This window comes from Typopeltis vanoorti, chromosome 11 (assembly GCF_054136105.1).
Source record: "Typopeltis vanoorti isolate ZY-2024b chromosome 11, IOZ_Tvanoo_1.0, whole genome shotgun sequence".
NCBI classification, from domain to species: Eukaryota; Metazoa; Arthropoda; class Arachnida; order Uropygi; family Thelyphonidae; genus Typopeltis; species Typopeltis vanoorti.
Window position 1 is genome coordinate 24,914,151 of NC_143559.1, and position 21,648 is coordinate 24,935,798.

Here is a 21,648-nt window from a genome sequence, read left to right on the forward strand (position 1 = left end):
ATTTCCCAAAAATTTAGAGCTAGAAGAATGTGTTCCTTCCTTTGACACACTTAAATGATTAAATGAAATAATAAAAACAATAATTAAAGTTTGGATAACAGAAATCAGAAAAAATTTGATGAAAAGCAAAGATAAATGAAAGAAAATGAGAAAACATTCTAAATAATCTAATAAAATAATTAGGAAAAGATATTAATTCAGAATATCCTCAATGCAAGAGAACTCGCTTACTATCAATATCTCCTGAAAATGCACTGTGATTTTTGATAAAAATCAAAAAATATAGATATTATTCAATTGTCTTGATAGAGATAGATCACATCCTAGATAGCTGAGCCAAGTTTTGACCCACTAGGATGGATAGCAATAATTGAAGAAATTATAGTCTTGTTTTTAATCCACACTGCTTTCTTCTATTGAGTTAGCTTGATTGAAACCAGTGATGAAACTGATTGTCACCATAGTATAGGGCAATATATACTTCCTAGACACGTGCTGCTAAGAATACAGAGAGAATTTGTGGTGAAATCAACTGCTCTCATAGCATACAAATGCTTGTAAATGGCATTAGGAGGTATCTGAATACCATCACTTGATGTGAAGACCACTACCCTGTTTACTAGGGGGTCTGAAGTAGTTTGAAAAGTTTCATGTTTGGCCTGAGAATACCGTTTCCAGATTATCTAACGCCCATCTACAGTACTAATGTACTATATATATGTATGTATGTACTACATGTACTATAGCCTTACAATCCTTTGTGAATGAGTTTCATATAAAACACACCATTTAGAAAGGTACTTTATGTGCAAACTGTTTTTATATGCTTATGCAAGAATAAAACATAAATGAAAACAAGAATATAATTTCTTTCGAGTTTAATATTATTACAATTATACAATATTACACATTATTGATACAAAATTAATAACGGAAAAAACTCGCATACAAAGATTATTTAATAGTATAATTTTTTCAGTACATTAAGCTCAAATTAAACAATAACTGACAATTCCAAAAAGCGCCACCTAAGTAGCTGGTGTAAGATAATAAAAAGGTCAATAAATTTCCTTTAAAAAAATAATAAAAAATAAAAAAATAAATACAATAAAAAGTTAGGAAAGATTAGCTGATTTGTAAAGTACTATCTCCCATAAAGGGGATAGATGTAAGCCATCGGATCTGTTTAAGTTAGGAGAATGAAGTAGTTTCACATGTTTCTTTATAAGGTTCGTCACAAAAGTCAGTTTCTTTATAAAGAAACTGACTTTTGTGAAGAACTCTTGTCTTTCTCCAATGAACTCTGTGTCTAGTGAAGATGGCATGTTCTGCAAGTCCAGACTTTTCAGGTTTAAAGTATTCAATATAAGATTGGTGTTCTTCTAGTCAAATAGAGGCAGATCTTCCCGTTTGTCCGAAATAAGATAATCCACAAGAGCACGGAATCTGGTAGACACCAGGATGATTAAGATGTGAAAGCTTGTCCTTAGGAGAAGTGAGAAAGTTGAAGATTTTTCTAAACGGTCGAAAGGCAACAAAAATATTCAGTGGTTTTAAAACTTTTGCTATATGTTCACTGATGCCCTGTACATAAGGGATAGTAATGCGCGTTATTTCTTCTGTGTTTAAAGAGGAAGACATATTAAAACTACTCAAAGTTCTTTTAATGAAGCAATTCTTATTTCCATTAGATAGAAAGGAAGAAGTTATATATTGTAGTTCTTTCTGTAAAAGATCGTCTGAAGAACAAAAGGAGTGAGCCTGATGAACCAGTGTTTTAATAGTTCCTGCCTTTTGACTGGGACGGTGATGAGATTCCGCATGGATATAATAGCCTGTATGAGTCTTCTTTATATAAACTGAGAAATGTAGGTTACCATCTGGTTGGTGAAGAATTAGAAGATCTAAAAAGGCTAACTGCTTATTTGATTCTACTTCTAGGGTAAACTTGATCCAAGGATGAAATGCATTTAATTTAGTGAGAAATTGTTGAAGTTCATCCGAAGAGCCATTCCATACAGCAAAAATGTCATCGACATATCTGAACCAATGAGTAGGTCTGGGAGAAATGCTGTCAAAGATACGTTGTTCAAAATTGGAGATAGCAGGAGAAAGAGGATTGCCCATTGCTGTTCCTTCAATTTGTTGGTACAACTTATTTTTAAATGAAAAATAACCAGAATGTATTACAAAATCAAACACGTTTACAATGTCTGAAGGAAATTCATGTTGTAGTAATTCAATGCTTTCAGAAAGAGGCACATTTGTAAATAAAGAAACAACATCTAAACTGATCATGATATCAGAAACGTCCAAATGAAGATCTGAAATTTTATTTTTGAAATCCAAAGTATTTTTTATATAAGTATCAGTTCTTCTGGTTGAAGAGGAGAGTAAATTTGATAAAAATTTTGAGATTTTGTAAGTGGGGCAACCTATACAATCTACGACTGGTCTTAACAGAATGCCTAGAAGAACACCAATCTTATATTGAATACTTTAAACCTGAAAAGTCTGGACTTGCAGAACATGCCACCTTCACTAGACACAGAGTTCATTGGAGAAAGACGAGAGTTCTTCACAAAAGTCAGTTTCTCATGGAACACCTTTATAAAGAAAAATGTGAAACTCTACTTCATTCTCCTAACTTAAATAGATCTGATTTTAGGTCTATCCCCTTTATGGGAGATGGTACTTTACAAATCAGATAATCTTTCCTAACTTTTTATTGTATTAAGGAAATTTATTGACCTTTTTAGTTATCTTACACCAGCTACTTAGGTGGCGCTTTTTGGAATTGTCAGTTATTGTTTAATTTGAGTTTAATGTACTGAAGATGCCTGTGACACACAGGCGAAAATTATACTATTAAATAATCTTTTTACGTGAGTTTTCCGTTATTAATTTTGTATCGATATGTCTACTCACGGTATACCTCTTTTAAAACTTATTACACATTATTACAATTCTATATAACAGTGACAATGAACAGAGAACTGTGTAGTGTTCTCTGTTCATTGTACATTTATTCCAGCGATACTCCATTTATTCCAGCACCATTATCCCATCCCTGTAGTGGTTCTCAGTAAGATCTGCAAAATACCCCTCTATAGCTGCAATCACCTCTTGATTCAAGAAAAACGCTGACCAGCGAGGAAGATTTTCAGTTTTGAGAAGAGATAGAAGTCAGAGGCAGCCAAATCTGGGGAATAGGGTGGATGTATCTCTATCAACAATTCATAGTACAGATCCCTTAATTTTCCCATTGCCAAAACACCTCTGTGGGCAAGTGCATTGTCCTGATGAAAGATGATTTTTTTCTTCTGCAAACTGGGTCTTTTCTCACGAATTTTTTCATCTAGTCTGGTTAAAAGATCGGAATGATATTCCCCAGATATTGTTTTACCCTTTTCAAGATAATAAATAAAATGCCTTTAGCATCCCAAAACACCAATGGCATGGCCATGTCTTCTTTGGCACTGAAAACCAGCTTCTGTCCACTGTTTTGACTTCTGTTTGGATTTTGGTGAGTATGGTGAATCCAAGTCTCATCCATAGTAATAAATCAATGCACAAAATCAGTTTTATTCTTGTTAAATTGCTCCAAGCACTGTTCAGAGATTTTCATGGAAGTGCATTTTTGATCAGTGCAGCACCTATCTTGCACAAAGCTTTTTCATTTGCAATTCTTCATGCAAAATATATCCTACACGTTCTTTTGAAATGCCTATAGTTTCAGCAATTTCACACACTTTGACTCATTGGTCATCCAATAGGTCTTTTGGCATTAAACCTTCTTTTACAAAGAATTTTGTAACCGCATGATACTCAATTTTATCCAGTTCAAGGGATACAGACAACACTTTGGCTTCCAACAGCTGTCTAAAATAAAACTACTTGATAGAATGACTTGCAATTTCACATTGATGCTTATGATAGGAGCACCAACTTAGAAAAAAAAAATCTTGCCGATAGTGTAGCTATTTATGGTTGAGGCCGAAAACTTTTCAGACCACCCATGTACATAATATTCTTATATCTTCCATGTGCAGGGAAATCTTAGTGTCTTTCATAGTAAGAGCCATTTTATACTTCAGATAAAATTAATAGACTAAAAGAATCCTAAGAATCATTCTAACATGCAAACTTAAGTATCATATTTACAAAAGTTATTTGGAAGATAATAGTGCTATAGGTAATTTTTAAAATGCTGAAAGAAAGCTGCAGTTTGATGTTAGCTGTGAATGGCTTGAAAGATTTCCTCACTTAAATCAAATCCAAGCTACACCTTCAAATAATGTTTAATTTACTTAGCAACATTCACAGTACTTTGCCTTCCCTCCCTCTTTCATTTAAACTGTATTAGAGGAACATAAGCATTTTATTCAGTAATTTGGTAGCAAGCTCAGATGCACCTTATGACATAGTGTATGCATCAGTTTATGTTTCCAGTCACCCTACCTTTCAAACATCCCAGATATTAATATTTTAACCATAAAACTGAAAGACTAATTATCATAAACTAAGTGCATCTTCTCTTATAAGTGCTCTTAGATATTTAAACTACAGAATGTTTTTTAAATTTGAAGAAATGTGGAGAACAGAGACTGATACAAAAATCTTACCTTTGCTCCTTGATCACTAATGCATGTCTGTAAGTAACGTTTTGCATCAGTTAGTCCTGTTTTAGCTTTATGTATATTTTGCTCAATGGGTGGATGCTCTTCTAGATACTGTTCTAATTTTGATTCACCAATAAGAAAATTTACCAAAACATCTGCAATGTAAAAAACAAAAAAGTGCTGCAGTATTAAAAAAAAAAATTCAACATATATCAATTAAACTGTGTGAATCTACTGAAATAGTTAGAACAGGGTGTCATAAGCTGTTAATACCTGAAATCTGCTGAAATCAATCAAAACACACTGAACAGCAGAAAAAGATTCTTGATGATATGTAAAGGAAATGTGGAGAGTGGTGATGAAGAAATGTATAAACAACTTATATTATTATTATAGTCTACTCCAAGGAGTCCTTAGACCATCGAGGGAAGCCCTACACATCATGTCAAGACCTATCCAACATTTGTGCAGTACCAGTCAGATCAGCATGCAGTAGTCAAGATGGGGTCTTATCAAGGCTCGATAAAGAGGAACAATAACCTGCTTGTCTCTGCTCGTCAAAGTATTCTTCGGTAAACAAGTGATCTGATGAGCTGCTTTAGCCACTTTTGCTATATGCACCATAAAATTTAACTCCCTATCCATTAACACTTCTCTGGCTTTATCAATGTCTTGGAGTACAGTTCCACCAATGTGGTATACAGCTGGTAATCTTTTCACCCATAACCTTACACTTTGCCAGATTAAACTGACATACATTATCCTTTGCCAGTCTACCAATCTATTCAAATCATCCTGCAAACTTCTGACATCATCTGTATTAACTATTGCTCTACACAACTTTGCATCATCAGCAAATAACTGAACAGTTCCTCTCAGATTCTTTCCTATATCATTAATGAACAAATTTAGCGGTCCAAGAACAAAACCCTGTGGTATGCCACTAGTCACAGGCCTTCTTTTCTACTTGACTCCTGAATAAACTACTCTCTGATATCTCCCTATCAACCACCCTCCTGTTCATCTCACCAACCCTATATCCATCCTCATGTGCTGAGTTTACTGATTAGATTTCCATCATTTACTGATTAGTGGATCATGTGGTATCCTGTCAAAGGCTTTTGCAAAATCCAGCAGTATCACTGTAAACTCATTACCTTTATCGAACTCAGCTGTCACTGTATTATGAAACATTATCAGCAAGTTACTGAGGCATGACCTTCCCTTCACAAAACCATGCTGCCCCCCCCCTTCCATACAGAATCCCATTTCCATCTATACATTCATGTATTTTGCTCTTGACCAACTTCTCCAATACTTTGACAACAACTCCTGATATGCTGATCAGTTGGTAATTTGCTACATCAGTCTTGGAGCCTCCTTTTTGCAATGGAACTATTTCCCCCTCTTTCCACTCCCTTGGGACCAACCCAGAGCTGAGACTTAGATTAAACAATATGGTCAAGGGCAATGACAATTCCCTCGCCGCTTCACATAAAACATGAGCTGGTATACCATCCAATCCTACAGCAGTATTCCCATTAAGGTTCTGTAATATGCTATGCACTTCCATTTCATTTACATCAGTTCCCATATAAGCCTTTGGTTCTCTTTCCTGCAATATCATCACTTGGATGATATACTTTTACAAAGTGTTCACTTAGTAATTCTACTATTTTGACTGATTCAGTTACTTTCCTACCATAATGAGAACATGAAAGAATTACTGGAAGTAGCAAAAGAAAAGAGACAGAGCTAAGACAGTGAGTCTGTTATCATGGTATGACAGAGTAGAGCTGAGAAGGAGAGCTAAATTAGGGAATGACTGTGTGAAAGTTATGCAGGAGGAGTGGTGTGGAGCTTGTGCATGTGTGGAGTGAGTTTGATGGGCAGATGGATTTATACAAGAGGGATGGTTTGCATCTGAATGGATTTGGTGTCTGGAGACTGGAAAAAGTGTTGTTGAATGAAGTGAAAGTAGATATGCAGAATCAGGGAAACTAGAACTTTGGGTGGGAGGGGTAAGCTGTTGAGTGGATATGCAGACATCAGTGAGTTGAGTGTAACAATGTGTATAATATGCCTAAGTTAGTACCACTGGTAACAAACCAGAATGGAATAGTTAGTATAAAGAGTCAGGATAGTAGTGGGCTGAAGGAGCTTTTGCACTTTATTTACACTAATACCAGGATGAACAATAGTTCATCCTAGCCAAAGGTTATTGGCATTAGTGAGACATGGCTAACAGAAGATGATATAGTCAGCAGGATAGAATGTGAAAGGAATAGTCTGTTCAGGGAGAATAGAGAAAAAAGAATAGGGGTGGAGTGATACTGATGATAGCTGATGAACTGCAACTGAAGAGAGTAGACGTTCAACTCCAGGTCAGTGAAATTAGCACATTTGAGGCTATTGGTATGAGACTGAGGCCAGTAGAACAAAATATACAATTGGATATTGCTATAGACCAAGGGATGGAAAAGATGGTGAAGATAGTATGCATTGGCAAATAGACTCAGTGAGTGGAGGACAGGTAATCTGAGAATTTCTCAATAATGAATATGACCACATTGCCACCAATTGGTGAGAGAGATTATGGTCTTGGCTTGGGAGGTCGCCAAAATGTATGGCATTTTCAGTTAAGACAGGATATATGTGGAATTACAGGGCTAGTAAGTATGACAAGCTTAGGAGATTGCTTGGATCGATGCCATGATATGCAAAACTGCAAGAGCAGTTTTACATGTTGTTGTTGTGTAAAACTGTTTCACTCTTTTACTGCTTTTCAGTGCATGAAAAGCAGTAAAAGTGTTTGAGGGAGATAATGGCAGAATGCATGCCTAGAGTCAACAGAGTAAATCAAGTAGGAGTTAAATGGATGAATATCATTATCATCATCAAGCTGGAGCTGCAAAAAAAAAAAAAAAAAAGAAAGAAAGAAAAAGAAACAATTGTGGAGGGAATTTAAGGAGAAAGGTGACCTGCAGGCACATGAACAGTACAAAGCATAGGCCAGAGGGGTAACTATTGTGATAAGGAAGGCAAAAGCAGATTATGAAAGGAAATTAGCAATGCAGGCTAAAGAGAATCCCAAACAGTTCTTTCGATATGCTGCAAATAAAAGAAAGAATGTATATTATTATTATTATTATTTGACACCTCCAGGGAATCCAAAGACTCATCGAGGAAGGGCACCTACTCTGTCTCCACCACTCGATTAACCACTGACAGCAACTACACCAACGTCATCTACTGCTAACCACCACCACCACTAGCATTTCCAAAAACAATCACAAACATCCATGCCCACAGCGAGATTCGAACCCGCAGCCTTTTGGCTGGAGAGCGGATACACTAACCACTCGGCCAGCCAGGCTGGCACCCAAACCAGCATGACAGAATGATTTTAAGAAATGCCAATGGTAGGGAGGTAACTGAATCAGTCAAAATAATAGAATTACTAAGTGAACACTTTGTAAGGGTATATAATCCAGGTGATGATATTGCAGGAACAAGAATGACAAAGGCTTATACGGGAACTGATGTAAATGAAATGGAGATGCATAGCATATTACACAACTGATGATGCAAAACTGGGTGGAGCAATAGTTATTACACATGATGTCAAAATTTTGCAGGATGATTTGAATAGATTGGTAGACTGGCAAAGGAGAATGTGTATCAGTTTAAGGTGACAAAGTAAGGTTATGCATTTTGGGATGAGATTACCAGCTGTATACCACATTGTTGGAACTGAACTCCAGAAAACTGATGAAACCAGAAACTTGGGAGTGCTAATGGATAGGGAGATAGTGTTAATGGGTTTCTGTCAGACCTGGTCAAAATTCAAAAAGAATAAAGCAAGGTTGCTCTCTTAGTCCACTCTTTGCATTGGTTCTTGAGCCATTCTTACAGGAAGTTGACAATAGTGTGCGAGGAACAACAGTTCCTTCAACTATGAAGGAAAATAAGCTATTAGCATATGTCAATGATATAGTGCGCACTTTGAAGGATAATGATTCCATATATATATATTTTTTGGTATTTTGGAAAAATTCAGCAAGATCAATGGATTAACTATTAATGCAGACAAGATAAAATTAAAAGTTTTTGGAAAGAGTAGGATCTTGGAGGCATTCCTTGGGACTAACCACTAAGAAAGAACCCCTCATTATACTTGGAATTCCGTTCTCCACTTACCCAATATTACCAGTCCAAGAACTTATATACAAGAACCTAGAAACATTAGAAGACTGGAAAATAGGGCTACTTTCCTTTTCTTCTAAAGCCATAGTACTCAAAACCATAATCTTTCTTGTTCAGTTGTGCATAATAAATATTACAGATATCACAGAAGCTGAAGAAAAACAATTATATAGTAAGCCTGTGCAAATTTTTTTTGGTCCAGCCATTACCAAGAAGTTAAAAAGGAATTTCTTCAACTATCAAAGAAGAATGGAGGATTTGGGCTTCCAGGTTTAAAATTCTGCTATTTAAGCAATGCGGTTTCAAAAATCCATAAAATATTGCAGACTAATCACACATGTGCAGACCTTCTCCTGTACTACCTAGGTTTTCATCTTCTCCTGTTTGGAATTAATGATTATAAAAGGTCCAAAAGCTGAAATTCTTCGTGAATACTACAATACTTTGTGCTTAACTTCAAGACTGCTAAAACACTCTGACATTGGCATTCTTTACATTAAAAAAAAAGTAAAATTTGGTATAAAGAAATCTTTAATCTCTTTTGCCACAAAAATCCACAGATGGGTACTGACAACAATACTTTGTTTCACAATTTGTGGAAGTTCCAAGGATACCCTAACAGGAGGGATCTTGCTGGGAGAATTGCATATTGCTGCCTTCCAGTCAACACCATCAAATGGAGGTATTTCGACATCGGAGATCCAATCTGTGACATCTGTTACCAATTGGAAACATTAGAAGCATACTAGGAGATATCAAATTTATGATTAGATGGTGCAGACCAGCGCTTCCCAAACTGTGGGCTGCGGCCCCCTTGGGGGCCATAGGTTTTGTTGAAGGGGCCGTGAAATAATGAAAACAAATTTAAAATGTTTTAAGACTAAGTAGATTTTTTTATTTTAAAAGAAACGTATTTAACTTTTATTATTTCTTTTTTGTTATTTTTTATATTTTAATGGAAAAATTCACACATTGGTGTTGGTTCACAAACTTTGCTTCCTGCGTATTTCGGCGCTTAATGAATATTAGTAAACATTGCTTATTCATACGTTTCATTTCAAAGCAGTGGATAATTGTATTTACTTCGAATGCTCTCCAGGGAAGCTCCAAATCTTCCTGTCCCTTTCATCACGCGTTCGTAATCAGGGACTGACTGTTAATATTGACTTTATATATATATCAAAACTCGTTTTATATCATCACTGTCATCCGAGCTAGTTCTGTTACCAATAAAAGTTTCGCATACACTTCACACATGAAAAAACGCTTAAACAAGTTCATGTGAGGGAGATAGTAACTCGCTTGCAGTGGTAAACAACACGCCCTCCCTAACAGCCACTATACAGCAGAGGCAATAAAAACAAGTACTTTTACTATGCCAGTGAATAAGGTATGAGGAGTCTGTGTAATATATTTCTCAACAAATAGTGCAATTAGAGACAACTGGGATAAAAACATACTAATTAATGAATCACATGTCCCCCTCATACAGAAAATATGCTGTATAGACTGAAACAAAACCATATGTTGTATGGGCAAACACAGTATCTAACTAAAAACTATTATTATTAATTAGATGTGAGTGAGTTCGATTTCCCAAGGCAGCAATAAAATTCAACCGAACGTGTTAAAATTCGTAAAAGTGTTAAAACTAATATATATAAGTCCGCACGGTTAGCCTAGTGGCTATGCGCTTCGCAACCATATGCCTGGGGAAGGAGTGTCCTAGGTTCGATTCCCGTCGGTGACGTGAGGAGCTGAAGGATCTTCCTCAGCCATAGCCAAGTTAGCCAGTCTTGGGCGTGGACAGCAGGGTTTTTTCCCCAGTTTATTCTGGGGGTTTTCATCCCGCAAAGCAGGCAAACTGGCCTTGAGAACTCAACACTACAGGCCATAGGATACACCGGGGCATAAGGCTGACCACCTTATCCTGTAAACGGAGTGAGGTCCGATGATCAATGGACTCTCGACACCGCAAGGTAAAAGAGGGTATAAGGAAGATGATGATGATGATGATGATATATATATAATGAATGTTATGGCAGTTTCACATATGGAATTCGGTTGAAGAGAGTTAGCATTTCAACTCAATTGTCAGCTATGCTTTTATCTTTCGGTTGCACGATCTTTTGTTAATACCGCACCAATCATATGCACGTTTTAATAACCTGCCTTTGCTGTCTGTTTCGCGTTAGGCTTAATTACCGTAAAGGGAGAAAAGTCACAAAAGAGAAAAATGTTCCTGGTCCGGGGATTCCGTTATTCAGGTAATATTCACTAATTTCATGTTATTAGCCTGTGGTGTGCCAGTATCGGTAAGTGGCGATATTATTTGATCTATTCTACGTTAAAAAATTTAACCCTGAGATGGATAAGTGGCTGAAAATAAAAAAAAAAATCCCACGAACAATCAGAAGAAGCAGAAACAGACTCAAAAAAAAAAAAGGACAGTATTTCATATTTTACCAGAACAGCCCGCATTGTCTTCAGAACCAAACGGTAAGAGGCAAAAAATGTAATATATGCATTTGATTTTTGCAATATTCGCTGTGTGTTTTGTATTGAATATAAATACAATAGATATTATAATAATATATCTCTCTGTTACGATTTTTTTTCGCAAGGGGGCCGTGAAATATTTTAATTTTTGCAAAGGGGGCCTTGACATAAGTTTGGGAAGCACTGGTGTAGACCACCCACATTATTCGATAACCATCAAGGAGAGATAAAAATTCGGTCTATTCTTGCTATGAGAGGTTTTTTTAAATAGTTCCGTCTTCTTTATTCAATGTGATCTTATAGTCAATTGCAGGGATGACAGGAGAGTAATCCCAGGCAGAGAAGGCCAACTCAAGGCAGTTAACTAAAATGGGGCTAATTATGTGGATATCAGTCATCCTTGTGCTTTAGTTTCAATTAGTCTTTTGAATGTTCATCTACATGACATTGGCGAAAAATGAAAACTGATAGCCTTTGGTTACATGACGATATAAAAGAGCTGAGGCCTTTTCTCTATCTCTCGTGCTATCTGTCTGTCTTTTCTTTCTCCTAATACTCTCAGGCTCTCTTGAACCCCTATACTAACTATTCTAGGCCTATGATGACCAACCCTTTGCTTTTTCACCTCAATAAGGGTCAACACTGGTCTGGGTAGTGACCCTTCCCATAATGCATAGCATTATACATGTCCGAAAGGATATGTGCTTTGCATTATGGGATACTAAGGCAAGTGATGTGAAGTCATTAGCTTCTATATACAAGTTGCCCCAGTCCTGAAAATACTTCAGGGGCAAACTTTGTTTGCTTACACTTGGATAAAGGATTAAACAAAATATATAATTTCTTGGTATCTTTAATTTATAGTATGTGGAGAAAGTATGAGCTGATTTTGCAGCGTTAATTGCAGTGTGGTTGGGAATCCAGCACTACTGAACATCAAAATTAAGGATTTTCATTTTGTACAACAAGTGTAACACCTCATACTACACTGGATGTGGATATTATACTATACATAGGAGAAGAGATAGATAAAGAGTGCAACGATACACTTTTGGTAGCGGTTTTCTTTTACATGCAACAAGGGCAAGCCGAATGGCATGCAACTCTGCTTTATAACTGATGCAATCTCGTTGGAGACAATAATGTCAGCATCACAGCCAACAGAGGTATCAGATCTTGAACCATCAGTATAGATGGGGAAGAAATCAGAGTGGGCAGTTCTGTGTGCATTAAACAATTGCAGGTAGACAGACAGATGGAGTATGAGTCTTCTGTAGCTGACAAAGTGAGAGGTTGATAAATGGAGATGGAGTGCAAACCTGCCATGGAGGGATACAGGTATGTTTAGTGTAGGCAATGCTGTCAACATTCATACCCAGGGCTGGCTCAGACATCGGTTTTTCGGGCCTCAGACTGAGACCACACGCTCAGAGGGGCCCCCACACTTTCAAATTTCTAAGAAAATTTGATAATAGAATTTTTGATATTTCAGAGATATGTTGATATGGGAAATATTTTAATATATAACTATACGTATTTAATGTTTGTAAATTATGTTTAATAAAATTATATGATTTTTTGATTAAAAAAAATTATTTTTTGCAAATATTTTGGGACCCCACTAATAACTTTTTCCTGAGGCAGCTAGCCTGTTCATACAAAGAGCTTGCACAGCTCTTTAACACACATACCAAAAGGATGTATAACAGTCTGAAGTGTGTGATAATTAGCTTCCCAAAGCAGAGAAAAGAGACTAATCCATGTAGAATTATCTGGGAGAGACTATCTTGAGGCATAATTAAGAGACAATTGTCTCCGTCTAAGTGATAGAGCTGGTTCATTTGCTTCAACATAAAGACTTTGAGTGAGTGATGTGCGAAGGGCACCAGTAGCCATCCATATAAGCTGATGATGGATGGAATCCAACCATCGCAGGTCACTCTGTCTTGCAGAACCATAGACTTGAGACCCATAATCCAGCTTTGAAATTATAAGTGCATGATAAAGATGGAGCAATGAAGATCGATCAGCACCCCGCTCAGTAGAGGATAGATTGCGAAGGAGGGTCAAAGCTCTCTTGCACTTTTCTCTTAGTTGATAAATGTGTGATAGAAATCCCAAGAACTTGGCTTCTGTAGCTACTGCAATAACAGTTCGTCCCATTCTTAATTCAGGATCTGGGTGAAGAGTATGTTTACAACAGAAGCATGCACTGACACTTTTTTCTGTTGAAAACCTGAACCCATTACTAAGAGTCCACAGAGAAACATGATCAATTGATTGTTGAAGTTGTCTTTCAATTACTCTCATGTTACGAGAGTGACAGTAAATTGTGAAGTCATCAACATATACAGCAACGTCTACAGTGGGAGGAAGCTGTTCAGTGATTGAGTTATCTTTAATAGCAAAAAGTGTCACACTTAAGACAGAACTATGAGGAACACTCTGTTCTTGATGATATGCTTGAGATAGTGTACTTCCCACTCTAACTTGGAAGGTTTGCGTGGACAGAAAGTTTTTAATATATACAGGAAGGTGTCCTTTGAGTCCCAGGTTATAGAGGACTTTTAATATGCATATCTCTAGGCTGTGTGGTAAGCTTTTTATATGCTTACCACACAGCCTGGAGATATGGCATATTAAAAGACCTCTATAACCTGATGTTCCTGCTTCAAAAATGCAGAAACACATCTCTTATACAAGTTTTTAAAAAAGCCAAATAGTCTAAAGTTGAACGGTGTCTACAGAACCCACATTGTGTATTGGAGAGATCATTGCTTTCTAATAACAGAGAAGCCTGGCATTAACCATTTTTCTCTGGTATTTTCTTTAGTCGGAGCAATAGGTTGATAATTACAAGGATGGTCTGAAACGTTCTCGGCCTAACAATGAAAAAATGAATTTATAATTTCAAAATTATTTTTATTTTTCAACACAATCTCCCTTAAGACTAATACATTTATTCCAGTGATGCACCAATGCCATTATCCTGTCCCTGTAGTGGTTCTCAGTAAGGTCTGCAAAATACCCCTCGACAGCTGCAATCATTGAAGAAAAACGCTGACCAGCAAGGAAGAGTTTTAGTCAAGGAAGAGATAGAAGTCAAAGGGAGAAAAAAAAAAAAAATTGGGGGAATAGGGTGGATGTTCCAACAATTCATAGTGCAGATCCCTTAATTTTCCCACTGCCAAAACACCTTTGTGGACAGATGTATTGTCCTGATGAAAGATGATTTTTTTCTTCTACAAACAGGGTTTTTTCTCACAAATTTTTTCATCTAGTCTGGTTAAAAGATCAGAATAATATTCCTCGGTAATTGTTTTACCCTTTTCAAGATAATTAATAAACAAAATACCTTTAGCATCCCAAAACACTTATGCCATAACCTTTCCTGCTGATGGAACGGACTTTGTATTCTTTGGTGCTGAACAACCAACTTCTGTCCACTGTTTTAACTGCTGTTTGGATTCCGGTGTATAATGGTGAATTCAAGTCTCATCCATAGTAATAAATCGATGCACAAAATCAGTTTTATTCTTGGTAAAATACTCCAAACACTGTTCAGAGATTTTCATGCGAGTGAGTTTTTGATCTACTATGAGCATGTGCGGCACTCATCTTGCGCAAAGCTTTTTCATTTGCAATTCTTCATGAAAAATATATCCTACACATTCTTTTAAAATGCCTATAGTCTCAGCAATTTCACGCACTTTGACTCGCCAGTCATCCAGTAACATATCGTACACTTGATCAACGATTTCTGGTGTTGCTACACTTTTTGGACGTCCTTCATGTGGATTATATTCAAAGCTGGTATGGCCATGTTTAAACTCGGCAGCCCATTTCTTAATTGTTCAAAACGAAGGAGAAGAGTGCTCATAAACTTTTATGAACTTCGAAGGAATTTCTTTTGGCATTAAACTTCTTTTACGAAGAATTTTATAACTGCACTACACTTTATTTTATCCATTTCAAGGGATACAGACAACACTTTTGCTTCAGACAGCTGTATAAAACAAACTACTTGATAGAATGACTTGCAATTTCACATGGATGCTTATGACAGATGTACCGACTTAGAAAAAAAAATCATGCCGATAGTGTTGCCATCTATGGTCGAGGCCGAGAACTTTTCAGACCACCCTCATATTTGCTTGTGTTGGATCCTTTCATGGTTTTGAGATAACAATGACAACGGACCTATGCCAAGAATCTGGAAACTCTTTCTATGAAAGTATTCTGCTGTATATTAAGAGAAGGAGATCCATAGAAAATGATGGTAGCTGTTTTATCATTTCATAATGGATGTCACGGGATCTTACTGCACCAGGGTGAGACAGCAGAAGAGCTCTTTTTAGTTCCTCCTAAACAAATGGCTGATTGTATGGATGATGCTAATTGGTAGAAAAATTAGCCTTTGTTTCTCTTGCTGCTCTTTCAGTTTTAAAAATTTAGGAGGATATGAAATTGTTGCTGAGATTCTGGCAAATTTTTCTCCCAAAGTGTCTGCAATCAGCAATAGCACTTCCGTTATGGTCTAAGATAGACAATCGGTGCATTCTATATCTACCTTTCATTTTTCTGGATTTTATCCCATACAATTTTTGGACTGGTCTTTTGATTAACTGATGTGGTAAATTGGATCCATGATTGCTTTTAATTCTGACATCTCACATAATGTGCTTTGGCCCGAGTATGCTTAAAAGCTATTAAGTTTGATGTGGTGGGGTATCTATGAAATAGACCCCAAGTGTTGATCTTTTTTGGCTGTTTGGCATTCTGAGTTCCACCAAGTATTAAGTTGAACATGATGGAAAGGAATATGATCTAGGAATATGATTGCATACAACAGTGAAATTCCTAAAGGTAGGATCCTCATTGGGTCTTAAGTATAGTTCCTGTAGACAGAAACATTTGTGTGTCGGCAACAAAATCTTGATATTATTATTATTATTATTGTTCCGGGAAACTCCATGGAGTCGACAGACTCATCGAGGGAGGCCCTAACATCATGTCTGGAACAACTATTCAACATTCACACAGTATCTATCATATCTTGCCTTGAACTCATTCACGGTCGTAGCACCCACAACAGACTCTGGAAGCTTATTCCACTCATTCACCACTCTCCAAGTAAAAAACCTAGCTCTAACACCCTTGTCAACCACGCTCTTGCCTAGCTTCCATGCATGGCCCCTAGTCCTCCCACCACCAGTCATATTTTCAAAAATATCTTCTGGATCAATCTTATAAAAACCCTTCAGTAATTTGAATGTCTCAATCATATCACCCCTCCTTCGCCTATCGTCCAATTTCTGCAACCCACAAATCCTCAACCTATTCTCATAAGGTTCATTCCACAGACCTGCTATCATCTTGGTCAAAATCATCGACATTCTTGTGTCGATGATATCAAGATCATCGACACAAGAATGTCGATCAGTTCTAGCAAAACAGATGACAGTTCCGTTGTAAAAAATTTCCTATTATTTTGGCTTTATAGACTTGTCTGGTTTTCGGGAGGCTGAGGGCCTACCTTTGTCAGGTTTATATTTATTAATTGTTTTTTGGGAAGTATGGATGGCCAGTGTCCATCTCTTCCTCTGGTAAAATATTCAATATGTTTGATGTGTTATAGTCAGTTGGTAAGTTTAATTTACTTTCAGTGGATACTGAAATATCCATTTTTTCTGTGGGGATGTCTGGTGATCTGCAAGTGATATTTTTGCCATAATTTTTTTGACAAGTGAGTTCTCAACGAATGAGACCATTTTTGGAGTACTCTCTGGGTCATGTGATTGATGCGCTCAACAGAGAAGCACTTGCGATCATGAAGTTCAGGTATAGTGAAATTATCAGATAGTGGAATAGACATACGAGTTGGAGCTGATGTTGGCATTTTCTTAATTCTACAAAACATACGAGGATCTTGGAGCAGGTGTGATGATGGCTAGCTTTCTTTTTGCATCCTGATATGATATGTTTTGTTCTGTTTTTATTTTTTGTATTTCTTTTTTTATCTTTCCCCTTCTGACATGCATGAGAGTAAGCTGGATGATCTCCCTGAGAGTTGGTGCATTTACCTTTTTTTGCAGGATTTGTTATTATGCTCTTTACTACCACATTGGACACAGGTGGTAGAACCATGACAGGCAGTTTGGGCATGCCCATATTTCTGACATTTAAAGCTTAGCAGATTAAGGATTAGCATTAGGCATCTGCTTTTGCAGATGCCTAATGCTTAGGTATATCAAAAGTAAGCAGTATGTTCCTGGTTGAAATCAAGCGACCATCTATGTATCAGGATTCACCTCACACCCATCACTTCCTGATCTTTAAGCTCTAAATATATCTCCTCATCAGGATCATCCAGGAGATTCCATTCTGACACTCCTATACAGGAATCGAGTGATTTATGAGGTGTTACTGTGATTGGTATTGTACCCATTGACGTTGCTCCTAGTAGTTTCTCGGAATGTTGTGTCGACAACATTCCGAGAAACACATCCGTGTGGAAACATGGATATCACCAGACAACAATTTCTTAACAGTTATGGGAGGGTTCTGCCAGTCCTTCTAAACCCTTTTCCCTAAAGAATTTTCCCTACTGGCTTTTCACCTATTGCATGAATGACCACTGGTACATTTATACTAGTATCATATATCTTTTGTTTCTTACTTCTGTTACCAAATGTGGTATCTATGGTATCAGTACTTGGTTGGGACTGCTTGAAACATTTGAAGATGAAGAATTTATGCTAAAGGAGTTCTTAGTTTACCGTCAGAGCTCCCCACCAACCATGGAAACACACATGGGTGCCCACTGACTGGAAAGCAATGACTGCAATCAGGAGTGGAATGCCAGGACTATCTCAGACACTATACCATCACTACAGCAAGCCTAGAATCCCAAACCCTGGACCATGGGGTGAGAGACTTACTGGAACGCCGTTGACCCTTGCAAGCTCACTAGCCAATTGATCCTGGCTGGCCCATCCAGAACTGCCAGTCAGCTGTTCATGGGTCACACTGCACAGCAACAGGGTGTTAGATCCCAGTGATGGAAGTCTGGAAAAAATAGATAGCAAAAAAGACTGAGGAGAAGTAGAGCAAAGAATATGGGAAGAAAAAAAAAAAAAAAAAAAAAAAGGAGGTAGAATGAAAAGGTCCAGTACCATCACTGGAGGATCCCCTCCACCACAAACAGGTACTTCCCATGGAGGGGCATGCAAGGATCAAGTTTTAGATCTGATCATTTCATAAAAAGATTTAATTGTGAGTGTGGTTTCACACTTTCCTCCAGTTGGTGAGAGTGATCATGAAGTGATCACCTGGCTAGCCATATGCAGACTTTTGTGAGGAAAGGACATATATGGAATTATAAGGCTGGTGATTATGACAAGCTTAGGAGACAGCTTGGAACTATAGCATGGAATGAGGAGTTGAGTGGTAAGGAAATAAATGCTACTTGGGAACTGACAAATACATAACAGCATCCATGTGTGAATGTATTCCGAAGGCCAAAAGGCTGAATAAGGATAAGTGTAAAATGGATGAATGAGGAGCTTAAGCATGAAATCTGGAAGAAGGTACTTTGGAGACAGTACAAGATGAATAATGGTAATAATCAGTTACATGAAGAGTATAAAGAAACAAGAGAGTGACTCAGTTAGTATGGAAAACAACAGTGCAGTATGAACAGAAATTGGCAAATCAGGCAAACCCTAGAGTTTTTTTTAGATATGTGGCGAGTAGAAGGAAGAATGATCATGTTAGGATGATGTTAATGGATGAAAATGGTAGAATAGCTGATGCAGAAGACATTGTTGAGGTACTCAGTGATCAATTTATATGGGTGTTTCATCCTGATCAGGGTGGAATTATGAGGAACTTAAGTGTAGAGGATATAGGAGAGGATGGCTTAATTGTAAGTGAGGAGGTATTTGAGGAAATAAATAACTTGATGTCAATAAAGAAATAAGATTTGATGACATATCACCATGCACCTTAAGGGAATGTTCTGGGAAACTTGCAGTAGCATTGGCATGCCTCTTTAATAAGTGTCACAACAGCACAGGTTCCAAGGGAGTGGAAGGAGGAAATAATTTTTCCACTGCATAAAGATGGCAATAAAGCTATAGCTTGAAACTGTAGACCAATCTGTATAACTGGAGTTGTGGTGAAGGTACTGGAGAGTTTGGTGAGAAGTAGGATATAAAAAGGGACTGATAACAGCAGTATTCTCTGTGGTTATCAGCATGGGTTTATTAAAGGGAGATCATGTTTTACTAACTTATTTAAGTACTATAACAAGATGATAAATACATTGGATAGGGAAGATTCATATACAGTAATATACTTGGATTTTGCAAAAGCTTTCGATAGAGTGGAGAAATTGGTGAGAAGTAGGATACAGAAATGGGTTGACAGCAGTATTCTCTGTGGTTATCAGCATGGATTTGTTAAGGAGAGATCATGTTTCACTAACTTACTTATATACTATGACAAGGTGACAAATACCTTGGACAGCAGAGATGCATATACAGTGGTGTGCTTTGATTTTGCAAAGGCTTTTGATAGACTGACACATGACAAACTGTTAAATAAATTGAAACAGATGGGATTAAGTAACAGACTTCTGCATTGGCTCAGCTATCTGACAGCATTGGCTGTCAGATAGCTATCAGAAAGTTGTATATGGGGGAGCAATATCTGTAAGAGAAAGGTCACTAGTGGTGTACCGCAGGAATAAGTTTTGGGACCTCTGGTGTTTAATTTGTATGTTAATGATATTAGGATGGGTTTAACTAGTGACATGCAGCTGTTTACAGATGATGCAAAATTGGGAGAGAGCAATGCAGAGTCAAGCAGATGTTATGGTCTTACAGGAGGACTTGAAAGATTGCATGAATGGGCAGGTAGGTAGGTAGGTAGGTGGACCTGTCAGTTCAATGTTGCAAAGTGTGAGGTTTTGGGATTAGGTAAGCAATGATGGGATGCAAAGTATATACTTGGTGGGGAAACTTAAAGTAGAGGAGATAAGAGATCTAGGAGTGATGGTGGACAAGGACCTGAAATTCAGGGACCACATTGCAAAAGTTGTGAAAACATCACATCTGATAATAGCAATGATGTGGAGGACCCTGACATGCACAAATAGAGAGGTTATGATCCACTGCATAAAGCCATGATCAGGCCTCATATGAATTATTGTGCACATAACTGCCCCCCCCGGGGTTTCACAGTGATGTGCATATGTTGGAAAGGGTCCAGAGAAGATTCACAAAGATGGTCAGTGGTCTTTGGAATATGGAGTACGAGGACAGATTGAGAGCCTCGTGAATATGATTGAGATATATAAGCTAGTCAGGAGTTGTTATCAGGTTTACATAGAAAAGATTTTTAATAGAATGGGAGAGGAGAGTAGAACAAGAGGCCATTGCTGGAAACTGTATAAGGAAGGTGTGAGCAGAGGAGTGAGGAGGAGGTTCTTTGCATGGAGAGTGGCTGGTGAGTGGAATGCATTGACTGAGTGTGTTGTGAATGTAGACACAATGAATCAGTTTAAGGCATGGTTGGATGAGCATTGTGTAAAATAGTGTGTACCTCCCACAATGAGTCTCTGACACCATGGAGGTCAGACGATAATAATAATAAAGCCGAAAAGAAAGTCTACTAATGAAAATCAGAGGTTTCTGCCAAAAGAAATGCCTTAAAAAAGATACCAACCCATGAAAATGTCACATAGAAAACAATAAGAGAGCAGGAATAACTTAATAGCAAATGACCATTTAGGTGAATATTTCATGAAAAGAGATAATTAATTTGCTCATGTGTTGCCCACTTCCATACTTATATTTTAGAGTCTTTCCCACATTCTCCTCCTCTCTCTGTGTGTGTGTGTGTGCACGTGCGCTCTATAAGAAAATCTCTTCCATATTAATCTGGTCCCATCTATTCACAAAGCTTTGCAGGTGGCATTCTCTTGATCTATACTAACAATTTTCCAGAAACCTGACATTACCTTAGTTAATGTTCTTTCAACCCATTTCAAAATTTCATCTCATAAATTAAGTAAACAAATCAGTGCCCAGCAGTCCAAATGCGAACTAAATAAGATCACACATAGCTATATTATAACCTCTATATGGAAGTACATGCTTTTATTCATGGAAAATTACAAATATAAAAAAACTGCTGAAACTGAAATACAATGGTATCTTGCTAATCCAAACCTCTTTAGTCTGAACTCTCCAGTAATCAGAACTGCGGTTTGAAAGAAAAAAAGTTTTATGTATTCTTATTTTGTGTACTATTATTT

The 21,648-nt window shown here is 37.2% G+C and overlaps 1 protein-coding gene across 2 annotated transcripts in view; it reads right to left on the reverse strand.

The window, feature by feature from the left end:
- Positions 1-21,648, reverse strand: part of Ttc7 (tetratricopeptide repeat domain 7) — a 371,341-nt gene that overhangs the window by 294,844 nt on the left and 54,849 nt on the right. For both annotated transcript variants that reach the window (XM_090400945.1, XM_090400946.1), the window contains exon 2: positions 4,626-4,777. In XM_090400945.1, coding sequence (XP_090257071.1) covers positions 4,626-4,777 — 152 coding nt within the window. The remainder of the gene's footprint in view (positions 1-4,625; positions 4,778-21,648) is intronic.